Source organism: Palaemon carinicauda, chromosome 38 (genome assembly GCF_036898095.1).
Source record: "Palaemon carinicauda isolate YSFRI2023 chromosome 38, ASM3689809v2, whole genome shotgun sequence".
NCBI lineage: Eukaryota > Metazoa > Arthropoda > Malacostraca > Decapoda > Palaemonidae > Palaemon > Palaemon carinicauda.
In genome coordinates this window covers 64,293,591-64,319,466 of record NC_090762.1, presented here as the reverse complement: position 1 = coordinate 64,319,466, position 25,876 = coordinate 64,293,591, and the positions used below count along the sequence as shown (strand labels likewise).

General features: G+C 44.6%; 1 protein-coding gene across 5 annotated transcripts in view; it reads left to right on the top strand.

Annotated features, from left to right (window-relative positions):
* The window catches only part of Sply (Sphingosine-1-phosphate lyase), a 136,064-nt gene that overhangs the window by 4,210 nt on the left and 105,978 nt on the right, over positions 1-25,876 (top strand). Inside the window, exon 1 of one of the 5 annotated variants that reach the window (XM_068362313.1) lies at positions 2,433-2,451. The exons of 1 other annotated variant lie outside the window; for it this stretch is intronic. In XM_068362313.1, coding sequence (XP_068218414.1) covers positions 2,449-2,451 — 3 coding nt within the window. In that variant the 5' untranslated portion in view covers positions 2,433-2,448. 3 more of the 5 variants (XM_068362316.1, XM_068362314.1, XM_068362315.1) reach the window with 3 other exon arrangements.

The following is a 25,876-nucleotide window of genomic DNA, read 5'->3' as shown; positions in this document are numbered from 1 at the left end:
AGGCTTATTTATATACTCATGTTCTCTGGTGCAAACTCAAAATTAGTCTTTCGGTATAATGTAGAATGCATTTGTTTATGTCATCAAGTGGGTAAGGCGTCCTTGAGGGGATGTGGGCGGGGCGTTATATCAAGTCTCCCAAGTAACTAGACTATAAGCATGATTATTGCTTGCCTGCTGTATAATTATCAGTGAACCTAAAGTCTCCCTCTCGAGAGCCATGCATATATATATATATATATATATATATATATATATATATATATATATATATATATATATATATATATATATATCAGAGATGTTGCATGTATAACTACCCTATCAGAAAACAAGATCTCGCTGAAGCTACCAGTTACAGGAATTTTATTTCTCACCAACTTCAAGTTAAAATACTTATGGTCTCTTTTAGAGATACTACAGTATAACTATATAAAATCTATGGGGGTACTATTGCAAGGTAATTTTAAGTGCGTTAATTTTATAGTACTGACGAATGGCATTCAGAGTTTATTTTTATGCATATTTAAGGGTTGTATACACTTCATTAAGGTTATTCAGCAAAAAAGATAGCAGATAATATATATATATATATATATATATATATATATATATATATATATATATATATATATATATATATATATATATATACATACACACGCTAAATGCCTTTTCATTCATGGGAAGCCAACGCTTAACAAGGCTCAAAATCTGCGTCAATTTCATTTGCAGAAAGTTTCTCCTTTCGGCTTTAAGTATAAAGACATGCATGCTTCATATGTAAGTACATTTTTTGGAGTATTTGTGTACATATTGAATGCAAAGTCCAAGACTCTATTTAAAGACATTCTTCTGTAGGTCATTGTTGATTATATATACATATATATATATATATATATATATATATATATATATATATATATATATATATATATATATACATATATATATACATATATATATATATATATGTATATATATATATATATATATATATATATATATAAATATATATATATATATATATATATATATATATATATATATATGTATATATATATAATCTGATTATAATGGTATGCCTATTCGTTCCATAGAGTTTTATGATATTGTTTATAGTTTATACTTTTGATAATAATAATAATAATAATAATAATAATAATTATTATTATTATTATTATTATTATTATTATTATTATTATGATTATTATTATTATTATTATTATTATTATTATTATTATTGTTATTATTATTATTACAAGGTAGGGCATACTAAGTATTCTAGTATTGATAGTGAAGTCAAAAGAAAAGCCCATAATGACTGGAGATAATATTTAGACAGGAAAGCAGATGAGGCTGACAAAGCTATGAAATCAGGGAGTGGCTATGGTGCAAAAAAAATGATCGTAGAATAAAAAAAAAAAGAGAGATGAATCTGTCATAATAACAGAAGACGAAGGAAGGCAACGTTAGATGGAACACTTTAGTGAGGTCATGAATAGGATATATGAAAGGAATAATTTATTTGATATACCTGAAGCTGAGAAAAACCTTGATGTGTCCATGGATGAATTTAGAGTGTTTGAAATCAAAGCTATCATTAAAAAAAAAACTTAGTAGATGGAAAGCCCCTTGATACGATGGAATAACTACTGAGATGATATTGGCCGAAAACGAAGTGACTCCCAGAATACTTACAAGATTATTATTTGTAGAATGTGACGTAACGAGGTAAAACCTGATGAATGGGAGCTAGGAGTATTGGTGAAAATGGCCATAAAATAAAAAGGAGATATGGCTGATTGCAATAATTATAGACATCACAACGTCAGTTGTCATAAATATACATAGTATGCTCATTCTAAAGAGGCTAGAGAAAAAAAATTAAGAAAAGCTGAGAGGTGAACAAGCAGGCATAGGTAGTATTTTCAAGAAAAAAAAAACCCAAAATTTGTATTTGTAACTTATGGTAGTTTATAATTGACAATTGATGATAACTACGCCGCATGATTCTTCAAATGGGTAGACCAAATGTTAAAGGCAACTTATTAGATAATCTATGGCGCATTATCAGCTATCTTATGATATAGATAATGTAGAAACAGCTCATTGTTGGTTCCAAACGATTTGTTTATCACATTAAGATAATTTGTGGTATTAATTTAATCATAATAACATTAGCGTAGATTAAGCAAATAATCTTATTACAAGCTCACTTATGTTTCTCATTTCATTTTGTAATAGCTGCTATTAGATTTCCGAAGACAATTCAAAATCCAAAAGATAGTGACATTTTTATAACATAAATGATAGAGACCCATTGTTACGAATATTTTCTACAAGTTCATCGCTTAAATCTTTTGCGTGCTACACAACTACTGTCTTTGATTTTAGAATTTAGACCAAAGTTAGAGAGCAGCTGGGTTGTGTTCATCCCGGTAGAGTATGGTATGAAAAACATATACATTACGAACTTCTAAATATTATATATCAAATAAGATAAAATCTAATAAAAATAGCTAGACTAAAGATAATTTAACTATACTTTATCGATTGTCTTTTTTGAAAAAGTAATGTTTGAAAAACGGGGACGATTTTTTCTAAGTGAACGAAACCAGGGTATGTCAACACTGCGTAATTTTTCAATAGCCTTTAGTGGAACACAGTAAAGCAACAATCACAAATTGTACTTAGTTTTGGTTAGTTTATTGTATCGTTGTTCGTTTGTCGTGTGATTATCTATTTACGAAGATGCATGTGTGTTGCATCTGTCACCCTACGATTTAGATAAAATAATAAACATTTACTTAATCCTATTGTTTAAGAGTGACAAGACCACTGTAGAACATTAGGGTTAGTCCCATCCCCCATATCACTACGACAAAGATTAAGAGTCAAGGTCAGTTCTGTCAAAACTTTGTTGCCGTTTAGGCCATTACCATTTTATGTAGTACTTTAGTAATGAACTTAAACTGTTAGTAATTATGTTTTTATTTGCAGTGAAAATAAGTCATTTACAAAAATGCCTTTTTTTTCTATAGGAAATACAGTACCCTCTTTAGTTGAAGAGCTTTTCCCCTCCGTAATTATATTAAAACCAGGGACTGTTTGTAGATCGGTGGACGCAGATTAGACCAAGCATTTGTGGTATGTAAAGGGGAAGGAAGTTTTGGTTTTATCCTATTTTACAATATCAAAGTGACTGACCTCCTCCCCTGAGGAGCTATGTAGGATTTTGGGTATGTCTGTAGATCGTTGGGTCACCAGGCCTGCCGCTTTCATCAAAAGTGTGAACCTTTCGTAGCCTTGTCTGGGAGCCTTTGTATATCGGCGACCAGTTCCTCCAGCAAGCATAAAATTTGGATACTAACTAACCTAAACTTCCCCCTCCCTAACCTAACCTACAAGCCATGTTCTTACCTACTTATCTAATGGGGGCGGGGAGGGGGGCTAACACCCTGCGACCCACCTTACACAGCTGTCATCATACGTACAGATGGCCGCTATCATACATGCACCCCCTGTCTGTTGTCATCCACACTAATAAATGTATTTACGAGTATGTTGGTCAACAAACTAACACTTATTCAGCTAGAGTTCTCTTGCATGAGGGTACACTCGGGCACACTTTTCTATCATATTATTTTTTTTTATTCCTCTTGTTCTTTTGAAATGGTGTGTTGGGCAGGCTTAATAGAAGGGCCATGGATGCCTGGTGGTTTATCAAGAGGTCGTCTTTTCCTTTTCTGATTCTTTTTCTTCTCAAAACCATCCTTACTGTCCTTCCTTCAGTTAAAATGGCTATCCTGGAGGGTATTTAACCTTGCATGGTGTATCGGCTCCTCCATGTTGACCAGTTTTTCCAACTTTTATATAGTCTATGGGTTTCATCAATCAATTTATTTATAATTCTCTACATATTGTTTTTGTTATAGTTCTTGTTACTCTAGTTTTTAAGTATGATGTCTCTTTTTTTTACTTTTATTAATTCTTATGCTGTCTGGAGACATTGAGCAAAATCCGGGCCCAGTATGTCCTAGATTTCTTCAATGTCGTCTTCTGTATTGCAATATTCGTGGTCTTCATGGAAATATTCAAGACCTTACAGTTGCGTCCAGACATTATGATATTCTTTTGTGCTCAGAAACTTTGGTTTCTAATATGAGGCACTCATCTGAGCTCCTTATAACTAGTTTTAAGAAGTCAATAATGTTGAAACGTGATGCCATCCCTAGGGCCAGGGGAATGGTGGTGTATATTAGGTCTAAGTACCCTGCTTCTCACAAGTCCTGCTATCATTGTGGATGCCATGAGATTCAGGTAATAAAAGTTTGTGGCAGGCATAACAACTTTTATTTGTGTTCGATCTACCGGAATCCAGACATGGATGATTCTATCTTTGATTGTCTTCTTACCATTATGGCTAAGATACAAGAAGAGGATAGAAAGGCTTCTTTTGTCTTTGTTGTTGATTTTAATGCTCACCATAGGGAGTGGTTAAGTTTTATCTCTCCTACCGATCGCCATGGCTTAAGAGCTTTAGACTTTGCCTCAGAATAAGGCTGTGAGCAAATCATAAATGAAGCTACTCACAGGTCAAGTAATTGCTTGGACCTTGTATACACTGACTCCCCTGGTGTTATATCTAGTGAGGTTGGTTTTCCAGTCGGGATATCTGATCATGCCTTGATTTCATTTGTAGTGAAGACTGAGCAGCCTGTCCCTAATGTATCATACTCTTGTAAAATTTGTATGAAATCCCAAGCAGACTGGAATGGGATTTTTCATGATCTTTTATGCTTGAATTGGTCACAATTATATAGTAGTGTAGATCCTGTTGTCCCTTCGGATGTGAATCTAGTCAACATAATTGATAGGCGTATCCCTTCTTGTGTGCTAAGTTACCATAAAAGACACCCTTTCTGGTACAACCCAGGAACAGATGCGGTGGTCTACCCTTAAATCTGCACTCTTTGGTTCCTCCTTTGCTTAAACCAGATGGCTCAGTCACTCACTGTCCAAAGGAAAGGGCAACCCTTTTGGCTGATGTTTTTGACAGTAAACAGAGAATAACTTGAACTTCTCCATTCCTGTTTCCCTGAGGCTAAACTAACTAGTTTAGCTTTTTGATCTCATGAAATTAAAGCTCTGTTGATGGACCTTGATCCTTATGGAGGTGTAGACCCAAATGGTATTTTTCCTTAGTTTTTGTATAAAGACAGCAGATTTCTTAACTCCAATGTTATCTGTTATTTTGTGCAAGTTAGGAGCTTTTAGCACATGTTCGAGAATTGGTAATGTTACTCCCCTATGTAAATGTGTTTTTGGTAGCTCAAGTCCCATTGATTACCGCCAAATTTCCATAACTCCCATATTATCTAAAGTTTTTGAATGTCATCTGGCAAAACGTCTTAATAGGTTTGCTGAAGGTAATCATCTACTCCCTCGTTTGCAATTTGGTTTTCGTAAAGGCCTTGGAGCATATGATGCCCTTCTTACAATCTCCAATGTTGTACAGAAATCCTTTGATTGTGGTTAGGAAGTTTGTATGATTGGCCTTGATTTTAGTGCTGCCTTTGAGACCATGTTAACCATGAGGCCCTTGTTTTCAAACTCGAACAGTTGGTTGTGGGTGGGTCGTTTCTTAGCCTTATTATCGATTTTTCAAGTAATAGATCTCAAAGAGTTGTTGCTGATGGGCACCATAGTGAGTATAGAAATGTGATATCCAGTGTTCCACAGGGTAGTGTTCTTGACCCATTACTTTTCATACTATATACACATGACATGTGGTTTGGCCTAGAAAACAAGCTTGTTGCATATGCAGATGATGCTACTCTCTTTGCATCAATTCCATCCCCTGAATGTAGATCTGGGGTTGGTGAATCCCTTAATAGAGATTTAGCTAGAATTAGTGCATGGTGCAAATTATGGGGTATGAAGTTGAATCCTAACAAAACTCAAAGTATGATTGTAAGTAGGTCAAGGACGGTGGCTCCTCAACATCCGGATCTCAGTATTGATAAAGTTTCTTTAAATTTGTATGACTCTTTTAAAATTTTAGGTGTGATTCTCGACAGCAAATTTACTTTTGAGAACCACATTAGGTCTGTGTCTTCTTCAGTTGCACAAAAAATTGGCTTATTGAGAAAGTCTTTTAAGATTTTCGGTGATCAATCTATTCTGAAGAAGTGTTTGTTCCGTAACTGACATACAAACCACGCTATTTAATATGGGTTATTACTTTCGGCGTAGCTGAAATGACGAGACATTAGAATTTTAACGAGGGTTTACTACCCCACCACTAGTTAGCGGGGCATAGGGAGAGTAGCTTGCTACCCCCCCTCACACACACCTGTACTTGAGCTCACTTTGCTCTCGGCTCGGGTGGTAGTCAGACGTGTCCGCTGTCACCCTCGCCTTCTTTGAGAGCCATTGTTAATGCTTTTTGCTTTTCCTTTGACAGGTGTTCATGAAGTTGGCCTCTGCTATGTGAAAGTATCCTGGATTGCCCAACCGCCCTTGTGGCATGTATTTGTCGGCGGTCGATACGGACCCTCACACCTTATGTCCTTATTGTAGGGGCCAGCGGTGTGATAGAAATAAAGTGTGTGGTGAGTCTAGGGAGTGGTCTACCTCCCAGTGGGAGAGGTTTTCTCGGCGCCGGAAGAAGAAGTCCAGACGGGATACAGTGAACCCTCGCTACTTCGCGGTTCGACCATCGCGGATTCACCACTTCGCGGATTTTTTCCATAACCCATATATATACAGTAATATATATATATATATAAGTATGCATGTATTTATGTATATATGTAGGTATGTATATGTGTATACATATAAATATATATATATATATACACACACACATACACATATATATATATATATATATATATATATATATATATATATATATATATATACATATATATATATATATATATATATATATATATATATATATATATATATATATATATATATATCTATATATCTAAAGTAGGAAGATGTGATGTAGTTCTAAGGGAAAAGTATGGGAAATATGTCTGGGTAATAAGCAAAGCTCTACCTCCAGTTTGTTTCTTCATTATGATCAGAGATAAATGTAAACAAAACATTGGTTGCCATTTTTTATCGTGCTTTTTAGCATGTTTAGGAAATGCATGATATAAAATCACCTTTAATATTTGTGCCTGTTTTAGTTTAGGGTACTGTAGTACATGCATTAAGTGTTCTGTACATTAAAGGGTAGTTTGTTAACAGTACTACGTACAAGGGAAGGTTTTAAAAGTCTGAATATACATGTTGAATAAATAGGTAAATATGGTGTCACTACTTCGCGGATTTTCACCTATCGCGGCCGCGACTGGAACCTATCTACCGCGATAAACGAGGGTTCACTGTATTTCTCCTTCAAAGGTTTCTTTGAAAGGAGAAAATCCCAAGGGCTCTTCTTCCGAAGCTCTCACTCGATCGGTTTCTTCCGAGAAACTGTCGAGTGGTAGCGTAGGCCATAGTTCTGTTGCCCGATCTCGGGGTTTGGGAGAGGGCATTGCCTCCCATAGCGAGGCAGCTCCTCCTCCTCCCCCGGGGGAGGATTTAAATATTCCTGTAACTAATGATGATTTGTTTCAGCTTTGGGCTTCCTTGGGGCTTGAGGGTTCACCCTCCAAGGAAGGTGACGAGACATTAGAATTTTAACGAGGGTTTACTACCCCACCACTAGTTAGCGGGGCATAGGGAGAGTAGCTTGCTACCCCCCCTCACACACACCTGTACTTGAGCTCACTTTGCTCTCGGCTCGGGTGGTAGTCAGACGTGTCCGCTGTCACCCTCGCCTTCTTTGAGAGCCATTGTTAATGCTTTTTGCTTTTCCTTTGACAGGTGTTCATGAAGTTGGCCTCTGCTATGTGAAAGTATCCTGGATTGCCCAACCGCCCTTGTGGCATGTATTTGTCGGCGGTCGATACGGACCCTCACACCTTATGTCCTTATTGTAGGGGCCAGCGGTGTGATAGAAATAAAGTGTGTGGTGAGTCTAGGGAGTGGTCTACCTCCCAGTGGGAGAGGTTTTCTCGGCGCCGGAAGAAGAAGTCCAGACGGGATACAGTGAACCCTCGCTACTTCGCGGTTCGACCATCGCGGATTCACCACTTCGCGGATTTTTTCCATAACCCATATATATACAGTAATATATATATATATATAAGTATGCATGTATTTATGTATATATGTAGGTATGTATATGTGTATACATATAAATATATATATATATATACACACACACATACACATATATATATATATATATATATATATATATATATATATATATATATATATATATATATATATATATATATACATATATATATATATATATATATATATATATATATATATATATATATATATATATATATATATCTATATATCTAAAGTAGGAAGATGTGATGTAGTTCTAAGGGAAAAGTATGGGAAATATGTCTGGGTAATAAGCAAAGCTCTACCTCCAGTTTGTTTCTTCATTATGATCAGAGATAAATGTAAACAAAACATTGGTTGCCATTTTTTATCGTGCTTTTTAGCATGTTTAGGAAATGCATGATATAAAATCACCTTTAATATTTGTGCCTGTTTTAGTTTAGGGTACTGTAGTACATGCATTAAGTGTTCTGTACATTAAAGGGTAGTTTGTTAACAGTACTACGTACAAGGGAAGGTTTTAAAAGTCTGAATATACATGTTGAATAAATAGGTAAATATGGTGTCACTACTTCGCGGATTTTCACCTATCGCGGCCGCGACTGGAACCTATCTACCGCGATAAACGAGGGTTCACTGTATTTCTCCTTCAAAGGTTTCTTTGAAAGGAGAAAATCCCAAGGGCTCTTCTTCCGAAGCTCTCACTCGATCGGTTTCTTCCGAGAAACTGTCGAGTGGTAGCGTAGGCCATAGTTCTGTTGCCCGATCTCGGGGTTTGGGAGAGGGCATTGCCTCCCATAGCGAGGCAGCTCCTCCTCCTCCCCCGGGGGAGGATTTAAATATTCCTGTAACTAATGATGATTTGTTTCAGCTTTGGGCTTCCTTGGGGCTTGAGGGTTCACCCTCCAAGGAAGCCTTGTTTGACATGATCAGGTTGGGGGCCGCTGTCAAACAATCGCTGACTTTAGCAGAGGTTGATCCTCTGTCTATCGTCGTTGTTGTGGCAGAGGCTTCCGATGAGTTATCTCAAACCTCTGCTCGTGATAATCCTGATGTAGCTGAAGGCTTAGTTCTTCCCTCTGCACATCCTTCGAGAGAGGAACTAAGTCCAACGGTCTCTCCTGCCGGTGATTCTCCCCCTCGGGGGAGTTCACTCACAGAGATTCCTCTTGGGAGGACTGCTGATGGTCAGCCCGCTGACCCCACGACCCCCACAGGGCATATAAGGCGTAAAGCCTGCCTTCCTCTTCGCCGTAGAGGCCTTCCTTCACCTCACAAGGGTGTTAGGTGGCGCCTCTTTGGTTCATCATTACTGCAGTCCGCCGCAGAGGAACCTCGCCGTCGTTCTCCGACTCTCCCAGCTACAACCCTGGACCTCTCTGCAGATCATTCACGATCTTCTTCGGTGGAAGGTTGTCCTTACAAAGGGCACGCCGACCTTCCACCCATCATACCTGCTGACCTGCCGTCACCGTTCTTGGCTGCTGACGCGCTGTGGCCGCCAACGCATCCCGTTGTAAAGCGGGCAACGGTCCCTTCGGGGCATCAAAGGCGTATGCGCAAGTTAGTGCATACGTCCCTTACGCGCCAGGTCTCCCCTGCGCGCCAACGCTCACCTACGTGCCAGCTCTCACCTGCACGCAAGCGCTCATCGGCAGAAGAAGCTCTTGTTAAAGCGCGCCAGCGCTCTCCAGATCGCCAGCGCGCTGCTGCGCGCCCTCTTCCTGCTGCGCGCCATGCGCGCCTTTGTTCTCCTGCGTGCCAGCGCTTGCCTATGCGCCAACGATCTCCTGCACGCCCACGATCTCCTGCGCGCCCACGATCTTCTGATCGGGGCGCAGTGGGGAAGTTAACTTCTTCCCCAGCTCGCCAGCGCTCACCAACGCGCCAGCGATCGCCAACGCGCCATCGGTTCCCGCCTGCGCACCATCCCTCGCCAGCGCGCCCACGCCCATCACCACAGCCGGATGTGCACTCTCATGCGCGCCTGCGCGCAAGGGATGTGTCTCCTGCGCGCGCGCCCAACGTTATCGCCCGCACGGGCTCTTCGGCCGGACCCTGCGCGCGAACAGTCGCCTTCGCGCACGCGAGCGGTTATTCATCCTTCAGCGCACCCTCTGCCTCCGCTAGCCCGCGCCCCTGCTCGCCCGCGCGCCCGCGCGCACCCTCGCCATCGCCCTTGTGCACGTGCGCGAACAGTCTCCCACGCGCGACCCAGGGCATTACCCATTGCGCGAGCGCCAGCATGCTCCCCAACGCGATCCTCAACCGCCCCCGCGCGAGGCTGCAGGACAACGCGTGGCCAGGTCATCATCGTCGCGTTCCCCCCCCCCCCCCCCCCCAAGCGCAGAACAGCGCGCTCACCGGCGGGGGGAAGATTCCAGATAGGTCCAGGGACTTTTCTTCTCCTTCATCTTTCCAGGCGAACCCCCCTTTGGTAACTCCTCCTAGGGATCGGTTGTTCCCCTTCCTTCCAGAGGGAGTTTCTGACAGCGCAGCTGTCAGTCAGCAGCCTTGGTTTGGGTCCATGGTCAGAGCAGTCATGCAGGCTTTTAAACCTGTTCTCTCTGAGCTGGGCCACAAATCATTGGCAGCTTCTACTCCCCTGAAGAGGAAGAGAGGAGTGTCGAATGTGGTAACTTCTCCGAGGGGGAAGCCGACTCCTCGTATTCCTTGAGGAAGGCCTCCTCACCCCCCCAGACTTTCACTCCCTCCCCTTCGGACGAAGATTTCCCGTCCTCAGGGGAGTCACGCGAGGTGAGGCGTTCCCCATTGCACCAATGAGGGAAACCCCACCTCGCGCTGGAAAGTCTTCTCGGGTAGGGGTGGAGAAGAGCCTCCCATCATCGTTGTTGGAGTCCTGCATCCCTCCCGGGAGGGAGTCGAGGGACTCCAAGACTTTGCCGAAGTCATCTTCAAGGCTTAGATCGGAGCCAGCCAAGCACTCAGAGAACGTCCACGAGTCCCCCCAAGAAGAGCCTTTGGGGACAGGAGACTTTGCTGCTAGCCCTTCAGGAGGGGAGCTGCAGGAGTCAGAGCATGCGTTCTGGCAGGTTCTGACCCTTATGAGAATCTCAATGGGTTTTCGGATCCAGAGATTCCCCCTGGTGATGGCAAAGACACGGTCTTGGACCGAGACTTTGGGACTCAAAAACCCTTAAAGGCCAGTGCGGCTTTGCCCTGGTCTCAAGGGGTTAAGAGTGCCAGAGACAAGGTCGAAGCCCAACTCTCCGAGCTTGCCTCCTCCAGCCGATCCAGCGCCGGCAACAAACTCCTTCCACCTCCTCGGGTCCAACAGAGGAGGTACTTTGACATGGTTGAGGAGACTTGTTTAGCTCTTCCCCTACACCACTCTTTGGAAGAGCTTACCTGGGGAGTCCCTCTAGAGAGACTCTCCAACCGGCAGGTCTCGTTTTCAGCGACGGAGATCCTTAGCCAGGAGAAGGTAGCGAAGTGTGCTATGCAGGCAACTTCGTGGCTGGACATCTGGCTAGGGTCCCTAGGCATCCTGTTACGTTCAGAGGACTTGTCCAAAGAAAGTACCAGGAAGGCCATGGAGACCTTTTTACTCTTGGGTGTCCGAGAGATTCCATCAAAAGGTCCCCAACACCGAGATCAGCAGGCTCAGACATTCTTCCGTTATGGGGAAGAACTTGTTCGAGCCTAAGGACGTGGAGCAGGTGGCTGAGAGGTGGAGGAAGTCCAACCAGGACTCTCCTGCATAGGGCTCTAACATCGAAGCCCTATAAACCTCCAGCACCCCAGCAACCACGTCCTACCAAGACCACGAAACCGGCAGCTGCAGCGAAGACGACTGTGTCTAAGCCCTTTCCTGTCAAGGACAAGAAAGGCAAAAAGTCCTCCAGGGGAGGAAAGAATCCTGGAGGGAGCGGCCGAGGCCGCAAACGCTAGGATTGGCAGTCCCCCTGCATGTCCACCAGTGGGGAGATGCCTACAAAGTTGCGCTAACAGGTGGCAGCAACTCTGGGCCGATTCCTGGACGACTTCCGTAATCAGTCAAGAATATCGCGTCCCGTTCACAACATCTCTACCTCCCCTGACAGCGAATCCAGTGTCAATGAGCTCCCTTGCCAGGGGATCGGCAAGGGGGCAAGCCCTTCGGGCAGAAGTCCAGACCATGTTGAAGAAGGGCGCTCTCCAAGAGGTCGTCGACGGGTCCCCAGGCTTTTTCAGTCGACTCTTTCTTGTAAAGAAGGCGTCTGGAGGCTGGAGACCAGTCATCGAGCTCTCAGCTCTGAACAGGTTTGTCAAGCAAACCCCGTTCAGCATGGAGACCGCAGACACGGTCAGACTTGCAGTGAGACCGCAAGACTTCATGTGTACACTGGACCTGAAGGACGCGTACTTCCAGATCCCAGTCCATCCGTCTTCAAGGAAGTACTTAAGATTCAGCCTAGACAGCAAGGTGTACCAGTTCAAGGTGCTGTGTTTCGGTCTCTCCACAGCACCACATGTTTTCATCAGAGTGTTCACCCTAATATCGTCGTGGGCACACAGGATCGGCATCCGTCTCCTCCGTTATTAGGACGACTGGCTGATCCTAGCAGACTCGTAGTCATCCCTTCTTCGACACCGAGACAAACTTCTGGGACTTTGCCAAGATGTGGGGATCATGGTAAATCTCGAGAAGTCCTCTCTGCTTCCCACTCAAAGACTGGTATATCTAGGCATGATATTGGACACCAATCTCCACAAAGCCTTCCCATCAGACGACAGGATAGCAAGGCTGAGGAGGGTCGCAAGTCCTTTCCTCAGCCGAGAAGAACTTCCAGCCCAATCGTGGTTACGTCTCCTCGGTCACGTCTCATCCTTGGCTCGTCTAGTTCCCAACGGTCGCCTCAGGATGAGATCCCTCCAATGGCGACTCATGTCTCGGTGGAATCAGGGTTACGATTCCCCGGACATCATGATCCCTATGGGTCCTGCAGAACAAACGGACCTTCAGTGGTGGGTGACAGACGAGAACCTATGAAGAGGAGTGGATCTTCTCGTCCTCTCCCCGGATTTGATGCTGTTTTTGGACGCCTCAAAGAAAGGGGGGGGGGGGCCCACGTTCTGCAACACAGGACCTCAGGCCTGTGGTCAGAATCAGAAAAGTGCCTCCATATAAATCTGCTAGAAATGAAGGCCGTAATCCTGGCCCTTCAACAGTTCCAACAATACCTGGCGGGTCACTCTGTGGTGGTAATGAGCAACAACACCACAGTAGTGGTTTACTTCAACAAGCAAGGAGGTACCTTTTCAAAGCAGCTATCCCATCTCGCAGTAGAAATACTGAGATGGACCGAAGCCCACTCGATTCCACTTTCGGCTCGCTTCATTCCAAGCAAGAGGAATGTGCTCGGCGACAGTCTGAGCAGAGCGTCTCAGATAGTGAGTACTGAGTGGTCTTTGGATCATCTAGTAGCCAAAAAAGTCCTGACTTTGTGGGGTTCCCCGACTGTGGATCTGTTCGCTACAGCGCTGAACTTCAAGCTTCCGCTGTACTGCTCCCCAGTCCCGGATCCCAAGGCGCTTTGGCAAGATGCCTTCCAACAACGGTGGGACAACATCGATGTATACGCCTTATAGCTCCGCTATGGCATCACGTGGAATGGTTTCCGGACCTTCTGCAACTCCTAACGGAACTTCCGAGAGAACTCCCTCCACGACAGGGGCTACTCAAACAACCACACGCCAACATTTTCCACAAAGCCGTAGCTTCGCTACGACTTCACGCCTGGAGACTATCCAGCATCTCCTCGCTGAGAGAGGATTTTCGCAACAAGTTGCAGTCAGGATGTCTGGACACCTGCGAAGGTCATCCGCATCTGTCTACCAGGCAAAGTGGGGAGTCTTCTGTGGTTGGTGTCGTGGAAGGGGTATCTCTCCACCCGATGCCACTATTCCAGCAATAGCGGAGTTCTTCGTGTATTTGCGGGAAGAAATGTGTCTTTCAGTCTCGGCGATGAAAGGCTATCGCTCAGCCTTAAGTCTAGCCTTCAGGCTCAAACGAGTGGACATTCCTTCCTCGCTGGAACTTTCTCTACTCATACGTAGTTATGAACTTACCTGCCCTCAGTCGGAAGTGAGACCTCCTCCATGGAACGGAGTTCGAGTCCTCAGGTCTCTTAAGAGACCTCCCTATGAACCATTACGCCAGGCATCAGATCGCCACCTAACCTGGAAGACGGTGTTCCTGCTAGCTTTGGTTTCGGCCAAGCGTGTTAGCGAACTTCATGGTGTCTCATATGACATCGCCCATTCAAGGGGATGGGGGAGGTAACGTTCAACTTCGTCACTGAGTTTATTGCTAAGACTCAGAATCCTGGAGTAGTGGACCCTTGGTTCGATTCCTTCCGGATTTCTAGTCTCCGCTCTGTAACAGATGACCTAGACCATCTATTACTATGCCCAGTAAGAAGCATGAGTCTATACCTCAAAAGAACAGCTGCAGTCCGTCCTCATGTGCCGGCATTATTCGTCAGCACAGGGAGGACTAACAGGAGGGTCACCAAGAATACCATCTCTGCATGGATTCATAGGGTCATTCATCTGGCCTTGAATCCAGATCTTCCTCCGCCACGTCGCCCTAGAGCACATGATGTCAGGGGCATAGCTACGTCCCTGGCCTTCAAAAGAAATTTCTCTGTGAAGCAGGTCCTTCAAGGGGGGGTGTGGAAGCGTCAGACAACGTTCACAGCCCACTACCTGCAAGACGCGACCCACAGGAGGCTCGATACGTTCTCTATCGGCCCTGTGGTGGCTGCACAACAGCTGGTTTTAAAACCTCAATCTCCTTATTGGACAAGTAGCAGAAGGTTGAGGGCATTGTTACCCAGTTTTTAGTCTGCATGAATGAAAAGGTTTGATTGGCCCTTATTCTTTTCTTTATCATCCCCTCTCTTGGGGAAAGCAGCATCCTGGGTTCTCTGCATAGCTGACCTCAAACCACTGCAGGTAAACCATGCTCCCTTGTGTTCCTAGTATTAAGTCAATACTATACTGTTACGTCCCCATACCCTGGCGAGGTGGTATTGGGAAAGTCCTAGTCTACAAGTTTCCATCTAAAGGACTTCAGAACAACTTCCCAGGACACATCACGCTTCTTTATACCTTCACAAACAGCTTGCGTAGACCGCGATCCTTGCGTAGGTGCAGGGACTCCTTATTTCTTGGGTGCTTACACACTCAAATATCGAGCCCCCGGGCAAAGCCAAAAGCCAGTACTGGCTGGGACGTCCATCCTTCCTAATGGGTGAGTCACCCCTATTAAATAGCGTGGTTTGTATTTCAGTTACGGAACAAATGACAAATTCGTAGATAATTTGTATTTTTCCTAACTATACAAACCTTAGCTATTTAACCAAACTTGCCCGCCAGCCCTATCCCCCTTGAAGTCCTACCTCCAAGCAAAGTGAGTTCAAGCACAGGTGTGTGTGAGGGGGGGTTAGCAAGCTACCCTCCCCTACCCCCGCTAACTAACGGTGTGGGTAGTAAACCCTCGTTAAATTTTAATGGCTCGTCATTTCAGCTACGCCGAAAGTAATACCCCTATTAAATAGCTAAGGTTTGTATAGTTAGGAAAAATACAAATTATTTACGAATGTCATGTTTTGCTACGCCACTAAGCCAATTTGGCGAGTATTTTGATGGACAAAAATTTGGTAACCCAACTGCTTACATACTACCCCTATTTTGATACGCTAGGTCCATTATAGCAGAAGATGGGTTTTTTGCTTAGATCTGTTACTAAATTCATTGTAGAACTATCCAGTGGCAATTCTAGTCAAGGGTTGACCTACTACTCTACAGGCAAAGGTTAGGCTAAATTGTAGTCAGGGTTAGGTAAAGCTTTATAGAAGTGTACAGTATAAGTTTAATCGAATACAGTTCAGAGATACTAACGATGTTTGTTCTATAACTGGAATACAAACCTACGCTATTTATTAGTGGGTTAATACTTTTAGCAAAGCTGAAAGGATGAGCCATTAAGATTTTAGCAGGGGTTAGCCTCCCGTTCCGCCAGTTAGTGGGGTTAGGGGTGATAGCATGCTACCACTCCCGCTCACACACCAGTGATTTAGCTCACTTTGCTTTTAGGTTGGATGGTGTAGGTCGTTGTCGTTCTTCGTCTGCTATTTAATGCCTTGTGTTTTTACCTTCACTAGTGTGTTTGTGTTGACGTTTGCGACCATGCATACTTTCCCTGGACTTGGAGGTTGGCCCTGCAGAACCTTCATGTCGGCCTTGGACACCGATCTCTTCACCCTTTGTCCTGCCTGCAGAGGTCAACGGTGTGATAGTGGTAATAGGTGTAGTGAGTGTCGTGACTGGTCTGCCTCCAAGTGGGAAAGGTTTGGGCGACAGCAGAAGAAGAAGTCAAAGCGGGATATTTCTCCTTCGAAGGTTTTTTCGAAAAAAGAAAAACCCAAGACCTCTCCCTCCGATTCCCGACCTTCCTCTGAAGCTCCTGCTTGTTCGGTCACTTCCCGGAGTCTGTCGAGTTGTAGTGTAGACCCTTGGATTTACGGCCAACCCCGGTCCTCGAGAGATAGTGTTGTTTCCCCTAGCGAAGTGGGCCCACCTCTCCCCCTGGGTGAGACCTTGTCTATGTGTTCCTCTGTACAGGTATGGTTGTCCTTTGGGGCTTACGGCTCTGCTCTCCAAGGACTCCTTGCTGTGCCTTATCATCCATGGTGCTAGTGCGCAGCCGTTGTCGACTTCAGAGGTAGATCCTCTGTTATGTGTCGACGTTGTAGTGTCTGAGGTGTCTTCTGTGGCCGCTGCTGATGCCCCTACTGATGCCCCTGCCCCTTCAGAATCTGCTAATGTTGCTGCCTACTCTGTTCCCCTCGTTCCAGTTCATCCTTCGAGGGGAACATAGTCTTTCTTAAGTGTCTCCTGCGAGTGTTTCTCCTCCTTGGGGAAGTTCACTCTTAGAGATTCCTCTGCAGAGGACTGCTGCTTTTAAAGGTCAGCTTACTGATCCACCGGCCCACAGAGGGCATCTTTGACGCAGAGCTCACCCTCTGCTTCGCCTTAGAGGTGGCCCTTCACCATCGGTGAAAAGGTACCTCTTCGGCTCTTCAGCCTCATCCTCGCAATCGTCTCCCGCAGAGGAGCCTCCGCTTTAGTCGTCTTCCGACTCCCAACGACCTTCGCCTTTTATTGAACCTTCTCCTGATGAAGCAGCAGCTAGTCCTCGGACTCCAGTCTTGGACCCTTCTATGGATCATTGGCGAGCCCCGTCGGTGGATATTCGCCCTTCCAAAGGGCACATCCCGGTTTCATTTTTACCTTCACGCTGATCTGCTGACCTGCCTTCACCGTTCCTGTCAAATCATCGTGTTTGTGCTGCACCTCCTAAGAATTTAGCTGAGCGCCAACGCTCGCCAGCGCTCACCAGCATCTCGTCAGTGCCCTCCAGCACATCAACACTTTCCAGTGTCTCATCGTTCGTCAGCGTGTCAGTACTCTCCAGCGCTTCAGCACCATTCGGGGCCTCCGCACGCGCCTACTCGCTAGTGCATTCCAATGCTTCAGCCATCTCCTGTTCGCCAGCGTTTGCCAGTTTGCCATTGCTACAGCACTCGCCAACTCGTCAGCACGCCATTGCGCAGCGCTGTTTTCCTGAACGCCCACGCTCTCCAACTCACAAGCGCTCTCCTAAGCGCCAGCTCTCTCCTACGTACAAGGGCTCTCCTACACAACAGCGCTTGCTTGCGCACCAGCATTTTCCTGCACTTCAATACTCTCTGGCTCACCAGCGTTCACCAGCTCGCCCACGCTCACCAGCTCGCCCACGCTCACCAGCTCGCCCACGCTCACCTGTGCGCCAGCGATCACTAGCCCATTCTCAGTTTCCGGCCCACCAACGCTTGCGCTCTCCTGTGCAGCATCGTACTGCGCGCCATCACTTTCCTGCACGCAAGCACTCTCTGTCTCGCCAGCGCTCTCCTGCGCAATTGCGCTGACCATCTGAACAGGTTTTACAGGGTCGATTATGCAAGGAATGTCACAATAGTGTGACAGGTCACCGTCGCGTCACTCCCCTCCCCGCAAACGTATTACAGCGCGACCACTGGAGAAAGGCTCCACAGAAGGGTTCAGGATCCCGAAGATTCGTCCTACAAAGGCTGACCCACCACCAATATCGGTTGAGACTCCTCACAGGGAACCTTCGGTCCCTTTCCTCTCAGGGGATCTGTCCAACAGTGCATCTGTCAGCAAACAGTTGTGGTTTGGTACCATGGTTAGAGCAGTAGTGCAAGCTTTCAGGCCTGCCATGTCATCACGCTCGTCTCTTGACCTCCCTTCCATCGGCACCAGCAGATCTAGGGCAAGGAACCTGGCTTTTTCTCCCCTGAAGAGGAAAAGGGGAGGCTCAGACACGATTGCATCCTCTAGGTTGAAGCTAACTCCTGTTAGACCTTTAAGGCCTGTCCTTCTTGTCCCTCCTGCTGGACACTCTCCTAACTCACCTCTGCCAAGGGAGTCGCGCAAGGCCTGAACTTCCTCCTTTCCACCTTCGGAGAAAGTTTTCCTCGCATGGAGAGTTCTCTGCCACCGACGGAAGTCAGGAGGGACGATTCCGTCCGGCCTTCGATGTATAAGTCCAACCTCCTTCCTTGGAAGGGATCTAAGGACTTCAAGACTCTTCCAAAGTTCTTTCCAGCCCTACAGGAGCCGCTAGTCACTCTAGGGATAATTGCGACCCACCATGAGAGGAGCTCTGTGGGGTGGAAGAAGGAGACTTTGCTTCTAGTCCCACTTCGGAGGCAGAGCAGAAAGAGTCAGAACATGCATTCTAGCAGGCTCTCAATGGGTTTACTGACTTGGAGATACCCCCACGAGAGGGCAGAACGTGTCTTTGGCACTCAGAAGCCCTTTAAGACCAGTGCAGCCTTGCCCTGGTCTCAAGGGCTAAAGAGTGCCTGGGCTAAGATTGCCCAACAGCTCTCTGAGCTCTCCTCCTCCAATGTTTCGGCTCTACCGCCAAGCTTCTCCCACCTCCTCGTGTCCAGCAGAGGAGGTATTTTGAGATCTTGGACTCTCCAGCTGTCAGGTCTCGTTCTCGGCAGAAGAGATCCTCAACCAGGAGAAGGTCACAAAGTATGCTATGCAGGCTACTTCATGGCTTGATCTGTAGTTGGGGACCCTAGGAATCCTGGTTCGAACTGAGGATTTCTCCAAGGAACGCACCAGGAAAGCAATGGAAACTTTCCTCCTCTCAGGCACACATACCATCGAGTTTCTTGCCCATCAAGTCTTGAACTTATGGGCAAACTCCATCCTGAAACGTCGAGATGCGGTGTGAGAGATACCACCAACAGGTCCCAAATGCCGAGATTGCCAGACTCAGGAACTCCTCTTTAAAGGGGACCTCCCTGTTTGAGCAGAAGGACATGGAACACGCTGCTGAGAGATGGAGGAAGTCCCACCAGGACTCCCTCCTCCATAGGGCTTTGACATTCAAGCCCTATAAACCACCATCTCCTCAACAGTCCCGTCCAACGAAGATTTTGATGAGCAAGACAGCAGCGAAGACAACGTCTAAAAAGCCCTTTCTGAACAAATACGGGAAAGGCACTAAGTCCTCCAGTTAGGAAAATTTCCTAGAGCGAGCAGTCATTGCCGCAAATGCTAGGAAAGGCATCCCCCCACTTGTCCACCAGTGGGGGGATGCCTACAAAGTTGCTGGGACAGGTGGAAGCAACTCTGGGCCGAGCCCTGGACAATCTCTGTGATTTGTTCAGGGTATCATGTCCCATTCACAACAGGAATCCAGTGTCAATAGACTCCTTTGCGATGGGATCGACAAAGGGCTAGCCCACCGGGCAGAAGTCCAGAAGGTCCTCGACGAGTCTCCAGGCTTCTTCAGTCAACTCTTCTTGTGAAAAAGGTGTCTGGAGGCTGGAGAACCATCATCGAGCTCTCAGCTCTGAACAAGTTTGTCAAGCAAACTCAGTTCAGCATGGAGACGACAGACACAGTCAGACAACCGGTAAGACCAGAGGACTTCATGTGCACACTGGACCTAAAGGACACATACTTCCAGATCTCAATCCATCCGTCTTCAAGGAAGTACTTAAGATTCAGCCTAGACAACAGGGAATACCAGTTCAAGGTGCTGTGCTTCGGTCTTTCCACAGCACCTCAAAAGTCTTCACCAGAATGTTCACCCTAATATCATCTTGGGCACACAGGATTGGCATCTGTCTCCTCCGTTATATGGACGATTGGCTAATCCTAGTGGCTCGGTAGCAACCCTTTTTCAACACTGAGACAAACTTTCAAGATCTGGGGATCATGAAACCTCAAGAAGTCTTCCCTGCTTCCTACGCAGAGACTGGTATACCTAGACATGATAATAGACACTAATCTCCACAAAGCCTTCCCATCAGACGACAGGATAATGAGAGTGAGAAAGATCCCAAGACCCTTTCTCAGACGAGAAGAACTTCCAGCCCAGAAGTGACTACGTCAATTTGGTCACCTTTCATTTATGGTCCGTCAAGTTCCCAACGGTAGCCTCAAGATTCGATCTCTCCAGTGGTGACTCAAGTCCCGGTGGGATCAGGCAATCGACACCCCGGACTTCCTGATCCCCATTGGATCAGCGGAATAGATGGACCTAGAATGGTGTGTGTCAAACGAGAACCTATGAAAGGGAGTGGATCTTCTCGTCCTCCCCCCAGATTTGATGATTTTCTCAGATGCTTCAAAAAAGGGTGGGGGCCCCACGTGCTGCACCACTCGACCTCAGGACTCTGGTCAGAGTCAGAAGAGTACCTCCACATAAATCTCTTAGAGGTAAAGGCTGTCTTTCTGGCCATTCAACAGCTCCTCCAGTTCCTAGCGGGCCACTCAGTGATGGTGATGAGCGACAACACTACAGTAGTGGTTTACACCAACAAACAAGGAGGTACCTTTTCGCAGTATCTATCCCATCTAGCAATAGAGATACTGAGATGGGCCAAGATTCACTCGATACCACTATCGGCACACTTCATTGTGGGCAAGCGGAATGTGCTCGCCAACAACCCGAGCAAAGCATCTCGGATAGTGAGTACCGAGTGGCCTTTGGATCATCTAGTAACCAACAAAGTCCTGACTTTATGGGGTTCTCCGACTCTGGTTCTCCTCACAACGACCCTGAACTTCAGGCTCCTGTTGTGCTGCTCCCCAGTCCCAGACCCCAAGGCTCTCTGGTAAGATGCATTCCAACAATGGTGGGACAACATCGACGTTTATGCCTTTTCCCTGTTCTGTCTGATGAGGAGGGTACTCAACAAGGCCAGATCATCGGTCAACCTCTCAATGACTTTCATAGCTCTGCTATGACATCATGCGGAATGGTTTCTGGACCTTCTTCACCTCCTGACGGAGTCTCCAAGAGAGAACTTCCTCCACGACACTATCTACTCAAACAACCACATGCCAACATCTTTCCCAAAGCCGTAGCTTTGCTACAACTTCATGCCCGGAGACTATCCAACATCTCACTCAGAGAGGATTTTTGCAACAAGTTGCGAGCAGGATGTTTAGATACCTGTAGAAATCATCAGCAGCAGTCTGGTAGGCAAAGTGGAAAGTCTTCTCTAGTTGGTGTCATGGAAGGGGTGTCTCTCCCCTCGATGCCACTATTCCAGCAATAGCGGAGTTCCTTGTTTGTTTGCATGAAGAAATACGCCTTTCAGTCTCGGTGGTTAAAGGCTATCGCTCAGCCTTAAGCCTAGCCTTTAGACTCAACGGAATGAATATTTCCTCATCGTTAGAACTTTCCTTACTCATACGGAGTTACGAACTTACCTGTCCTCATTCTGAAGTGAGACCTCCCCCATGGAATGTGGTTCAAGTTCTCAGGCCTCTAAAGAGACCTCCCTATGAACCATTACGCTAGGCAACAGATCGCCTGCTCACTTGGAAGATGGTTTTCCTACTAGCTTGCTTTAGCTTTGGCCAAGCGAGTTAGTGAACTTCATGGTCTCTCATACAACATTGCCCATTCAAGGGGGTGGGGAGAGGTAAAGTTGCGCTTCTTCCCTTAGTTTATTGCCGAGACTCAGAATCCGGGAGTAGCGGATCCCCGATTTGACTCCTGGATTTCGAGTGTCCGCACCGCAACTGATGACCCTGATCATCTCTTACTCTGCCCAGCGAGGAGTTTGAGGTTGTGCTTTAAGAGAACAGCCGCAGCCTGTCCCCGTGTGTCTGTGCTTTTCATCAGCATAAGGAGGAGCAAGAGAAGGGTCACTAAGAATACCATCTCTGCCTGGATTCACAAGGTCATAGACCATGCCCTGAAACTGGACCCTCCTCCTTCATGCCACCCCAGAGCCCACAATGTCAGGGGCATAGCTACGTTCTTGGCCTTCAAAAGAAACTTCTCGGTAATGTAGGTTCCACAGGCTGGTGTGTGGAAATGTCAAAACACATTCATAGCCCACTACCTGCAAGACATGACCCACAAGAGGCTCGATACGTTCTCTATCGGCCCTGTGGTGGCTGCAGAACAGCTGGTATAATACCTCAAGCTCCGTATTGGACAAGTAGCAGAAGGTTGAGGGCACTGTTACCCGGTTTTAGTCTGCGTGAATGAAAAGGTTTGACTGGCGCTTATTCTTTTCTTCATCCTCCCCTCTCTTGGGGAAAGCAGCATCCTGGGTTCTCTGCATAAGATGACCTCAAACCACTGCAGGTAAACCATGCTCCCTTGTGTTCCTAGTATTAAGCTAGTACTGTTGCGTCCCCATACCCTGGCGAGGTGGTATTGGGAAAGTCCTAGTTACAATAGTCTTCCTACAAAGACTCGGAATAACTTCTAAACGTCTCGACATACAGCTTGCGTAGGCCGCGTACCTTGCGTAGCAAGGTTTATCGAGGTGCAGGGACTCCTTATTTTTGGTACAAACTTACTCAAAATAAGGAGCCCCTGGGTAAAGCCAAAAGCCAGAGTGACAGTGACGTCCAATCTTCCCAATGGGTGAGTCACCCCTAAATAAATAGTGTAGGGTTTGTATTCCAGTTACGGAAAAAATGACATTCGTAGATAATTTGTATTTTTCCTAACGATATAAATCTTAGCTATTTATGCAAACTTGCTTTCCAGCCCTATCCCCCTTGAAGTCCTATCTCCAAACAAAGTGAGCTAAATCACCGGGTGTGAATGGGAGCGATAGCAAGCAGCCCTCCCCCTTACCCCCGCTAACTAGCGGTATGGGTAGTTAACCTTCGCTAAATTTTAATGGCTCGTCATTTCAGCTTTGCCGAAAGTAATACCCCTAAATAAATAGCTAAGGTTTGTATCGTTAGGAAAAATACAAATTATCTACGAACTTGTCATTCTGTTAAAGATTACTCTCATTGTTATTGGGATACTAGATAAGATATATTTTTAATGCACAGATTAAAAATGAGCTTTGTTTTAACTACGTTCAGTATTAAGGATTGGCTTTTTTAAAGACTTTTAAAGGCCGCTCACAAATGGCAGAGGCAAGGGACAGTGACATTGCCCTATCAAGCAGGACAATGCCCTAGAGACTGACCATATATACATATGATCAGCATCCAAGCCCCCTCTCCACCCAAGCTAGGACCAAGGAGGGCCAGGCAATGGCTGCTAATAGACTCGGAAACTATTTGATATACCGGTAGTATTACCTTATCACTTTACTGTACAGTATATACAATTTATTTATTTTTCAAGTACAGTTCTATATTTTGTTTATGATTACTATGATTAGTATTGGGCTACTAGATAAGATATATTTTTAATATACAGATTACAAATTATCTTTTTTTTATCTACATTGGGTATAAAGGATTGGTTCTTTTAAAGGCTCTTAAAAGCTGCTCACAAATAACAGAGGCAGGGGACAATGACAGTGTCCTATCAAGCAGGACAATGCCCTAAAGATAACCATACATACTTCTGATCAGCACCCTAGCCCCCTCTCCACCCAAGCTAGGACCAAGGAGGGCCAGGCAATGGCTGCTGATGACTTTGCAGATAGACCTTTAGGCTCCCCCAAATCCCCCATCCTTAGCTCACAAGGATGCTTAGGTTGTAACGACCAAAGTAACTAACAAGTTTGAGAGTTCACCTTTCAGGGATGTTCCCACATAAGCCACCACAACCCTAATAATTGTAATAATTTGTAATAATACTAGGTACATAATTAATCCAAATATATGTTGTAATTATTGTAGTTACACAACTGATTCTAATATATGTTGTAATGATTCTAGGTACATAACTAATCCAAATGTATGTTGTAATTATTGTAGGTACACAACTGATCCAAATATATGTTGTAATGATTGTAGGTACCACTGATCCATATATATGTTATAATGAATGTAGGTACACAACTGATCCAAATATATGTTATAATGATTGCAGGTACATAACTGATCCAAATATATGTTTTAATGATTGTACTAGGTACATAATTGATCCAAATACTATATGTACTGTATTAATGATTGTAGGTACACAACTGATCCAAATATATGTCGTAATGATTTAAAGTACATAATTGATCTATATATATATATATATATATATATATATATATATATATATATATATATATATATATATATATATATATATATATATATATATATATATGTTCCTCAATCAGTGTCCTTCAAATTTATAACCTTTTTTCATTTTTGTTTCAACAATGGTCGACTGAGTGGGTGGGCAGTATTTTACTAACGTATGCCTTTATAATTTCTATTCTTATAGTACAAGCAAAACAGGGTATGGCTTTACCTAATAAGATTCCACGGGATAAAATTGTTACTGTATGTTGGGAAAAAAATTATAAAGATTATGACAAAATAATTATAAAATGAGTAAATTTCTTGTATGTAATAAATTACAGATGTAGTAGAGTATTAATGCTGTGTGATACTAAAAAAAGAAAAAGAAAGATCTCGTTACTAATTGAACACGTTTTCTTTTGTGACCTCATTGTGACCCATTGTTACTTGCACCTAACTCCTAAGGTCAGTTTCAAGCTTCAAGTAATATACAGTAATATTTTTAAGGTTGTTATGCTCATTCCTCATATTGTAGCATGAGCCTATATGTCAGTGGAATTTGGCCTTCATTGGAGGCTGTCCATCCAAATACCAATCAGAGAGATAAGGTAAATGTGATATTGTTACATACTCACGTGGGGATTAAAGCCTTGTTAAGTAAGGCTCTGATTCAGAGTTCACCTTGTGAAGTGTTATTTCATTAACACTACTATCTTATCATGAATGTTTGCTGATTCTATAAGCTTGGATTTTTTCTTCCTTATCTCATTCTCTCCCTTGCTACCTCTCAAAGGGGTACTTGCTCTGAGTTGAATATCCATAGCATATTTAACGAGGTAAATATTTGTTTTCTGAATCTGTGATATTTGTGTACAGTACTTGGTTACTAAATTGCAAGTTTTATTAGTGAGTGAAGATGCTTTATATTATATTTGGTATGGTGTGTCAGCCATACCAATGATTCTAGCTTGAAGAGTTGATTTAAAGGATTTTTTTTTAAGTTGGAGTAATAAATCTGGAAAATTATCAGTGAAGTTGGATAAGGTTAAGTTAAAAGGAATTACTGTATATTAAAAAGAACACGAAAGTAAATAACAGGAATCAACAC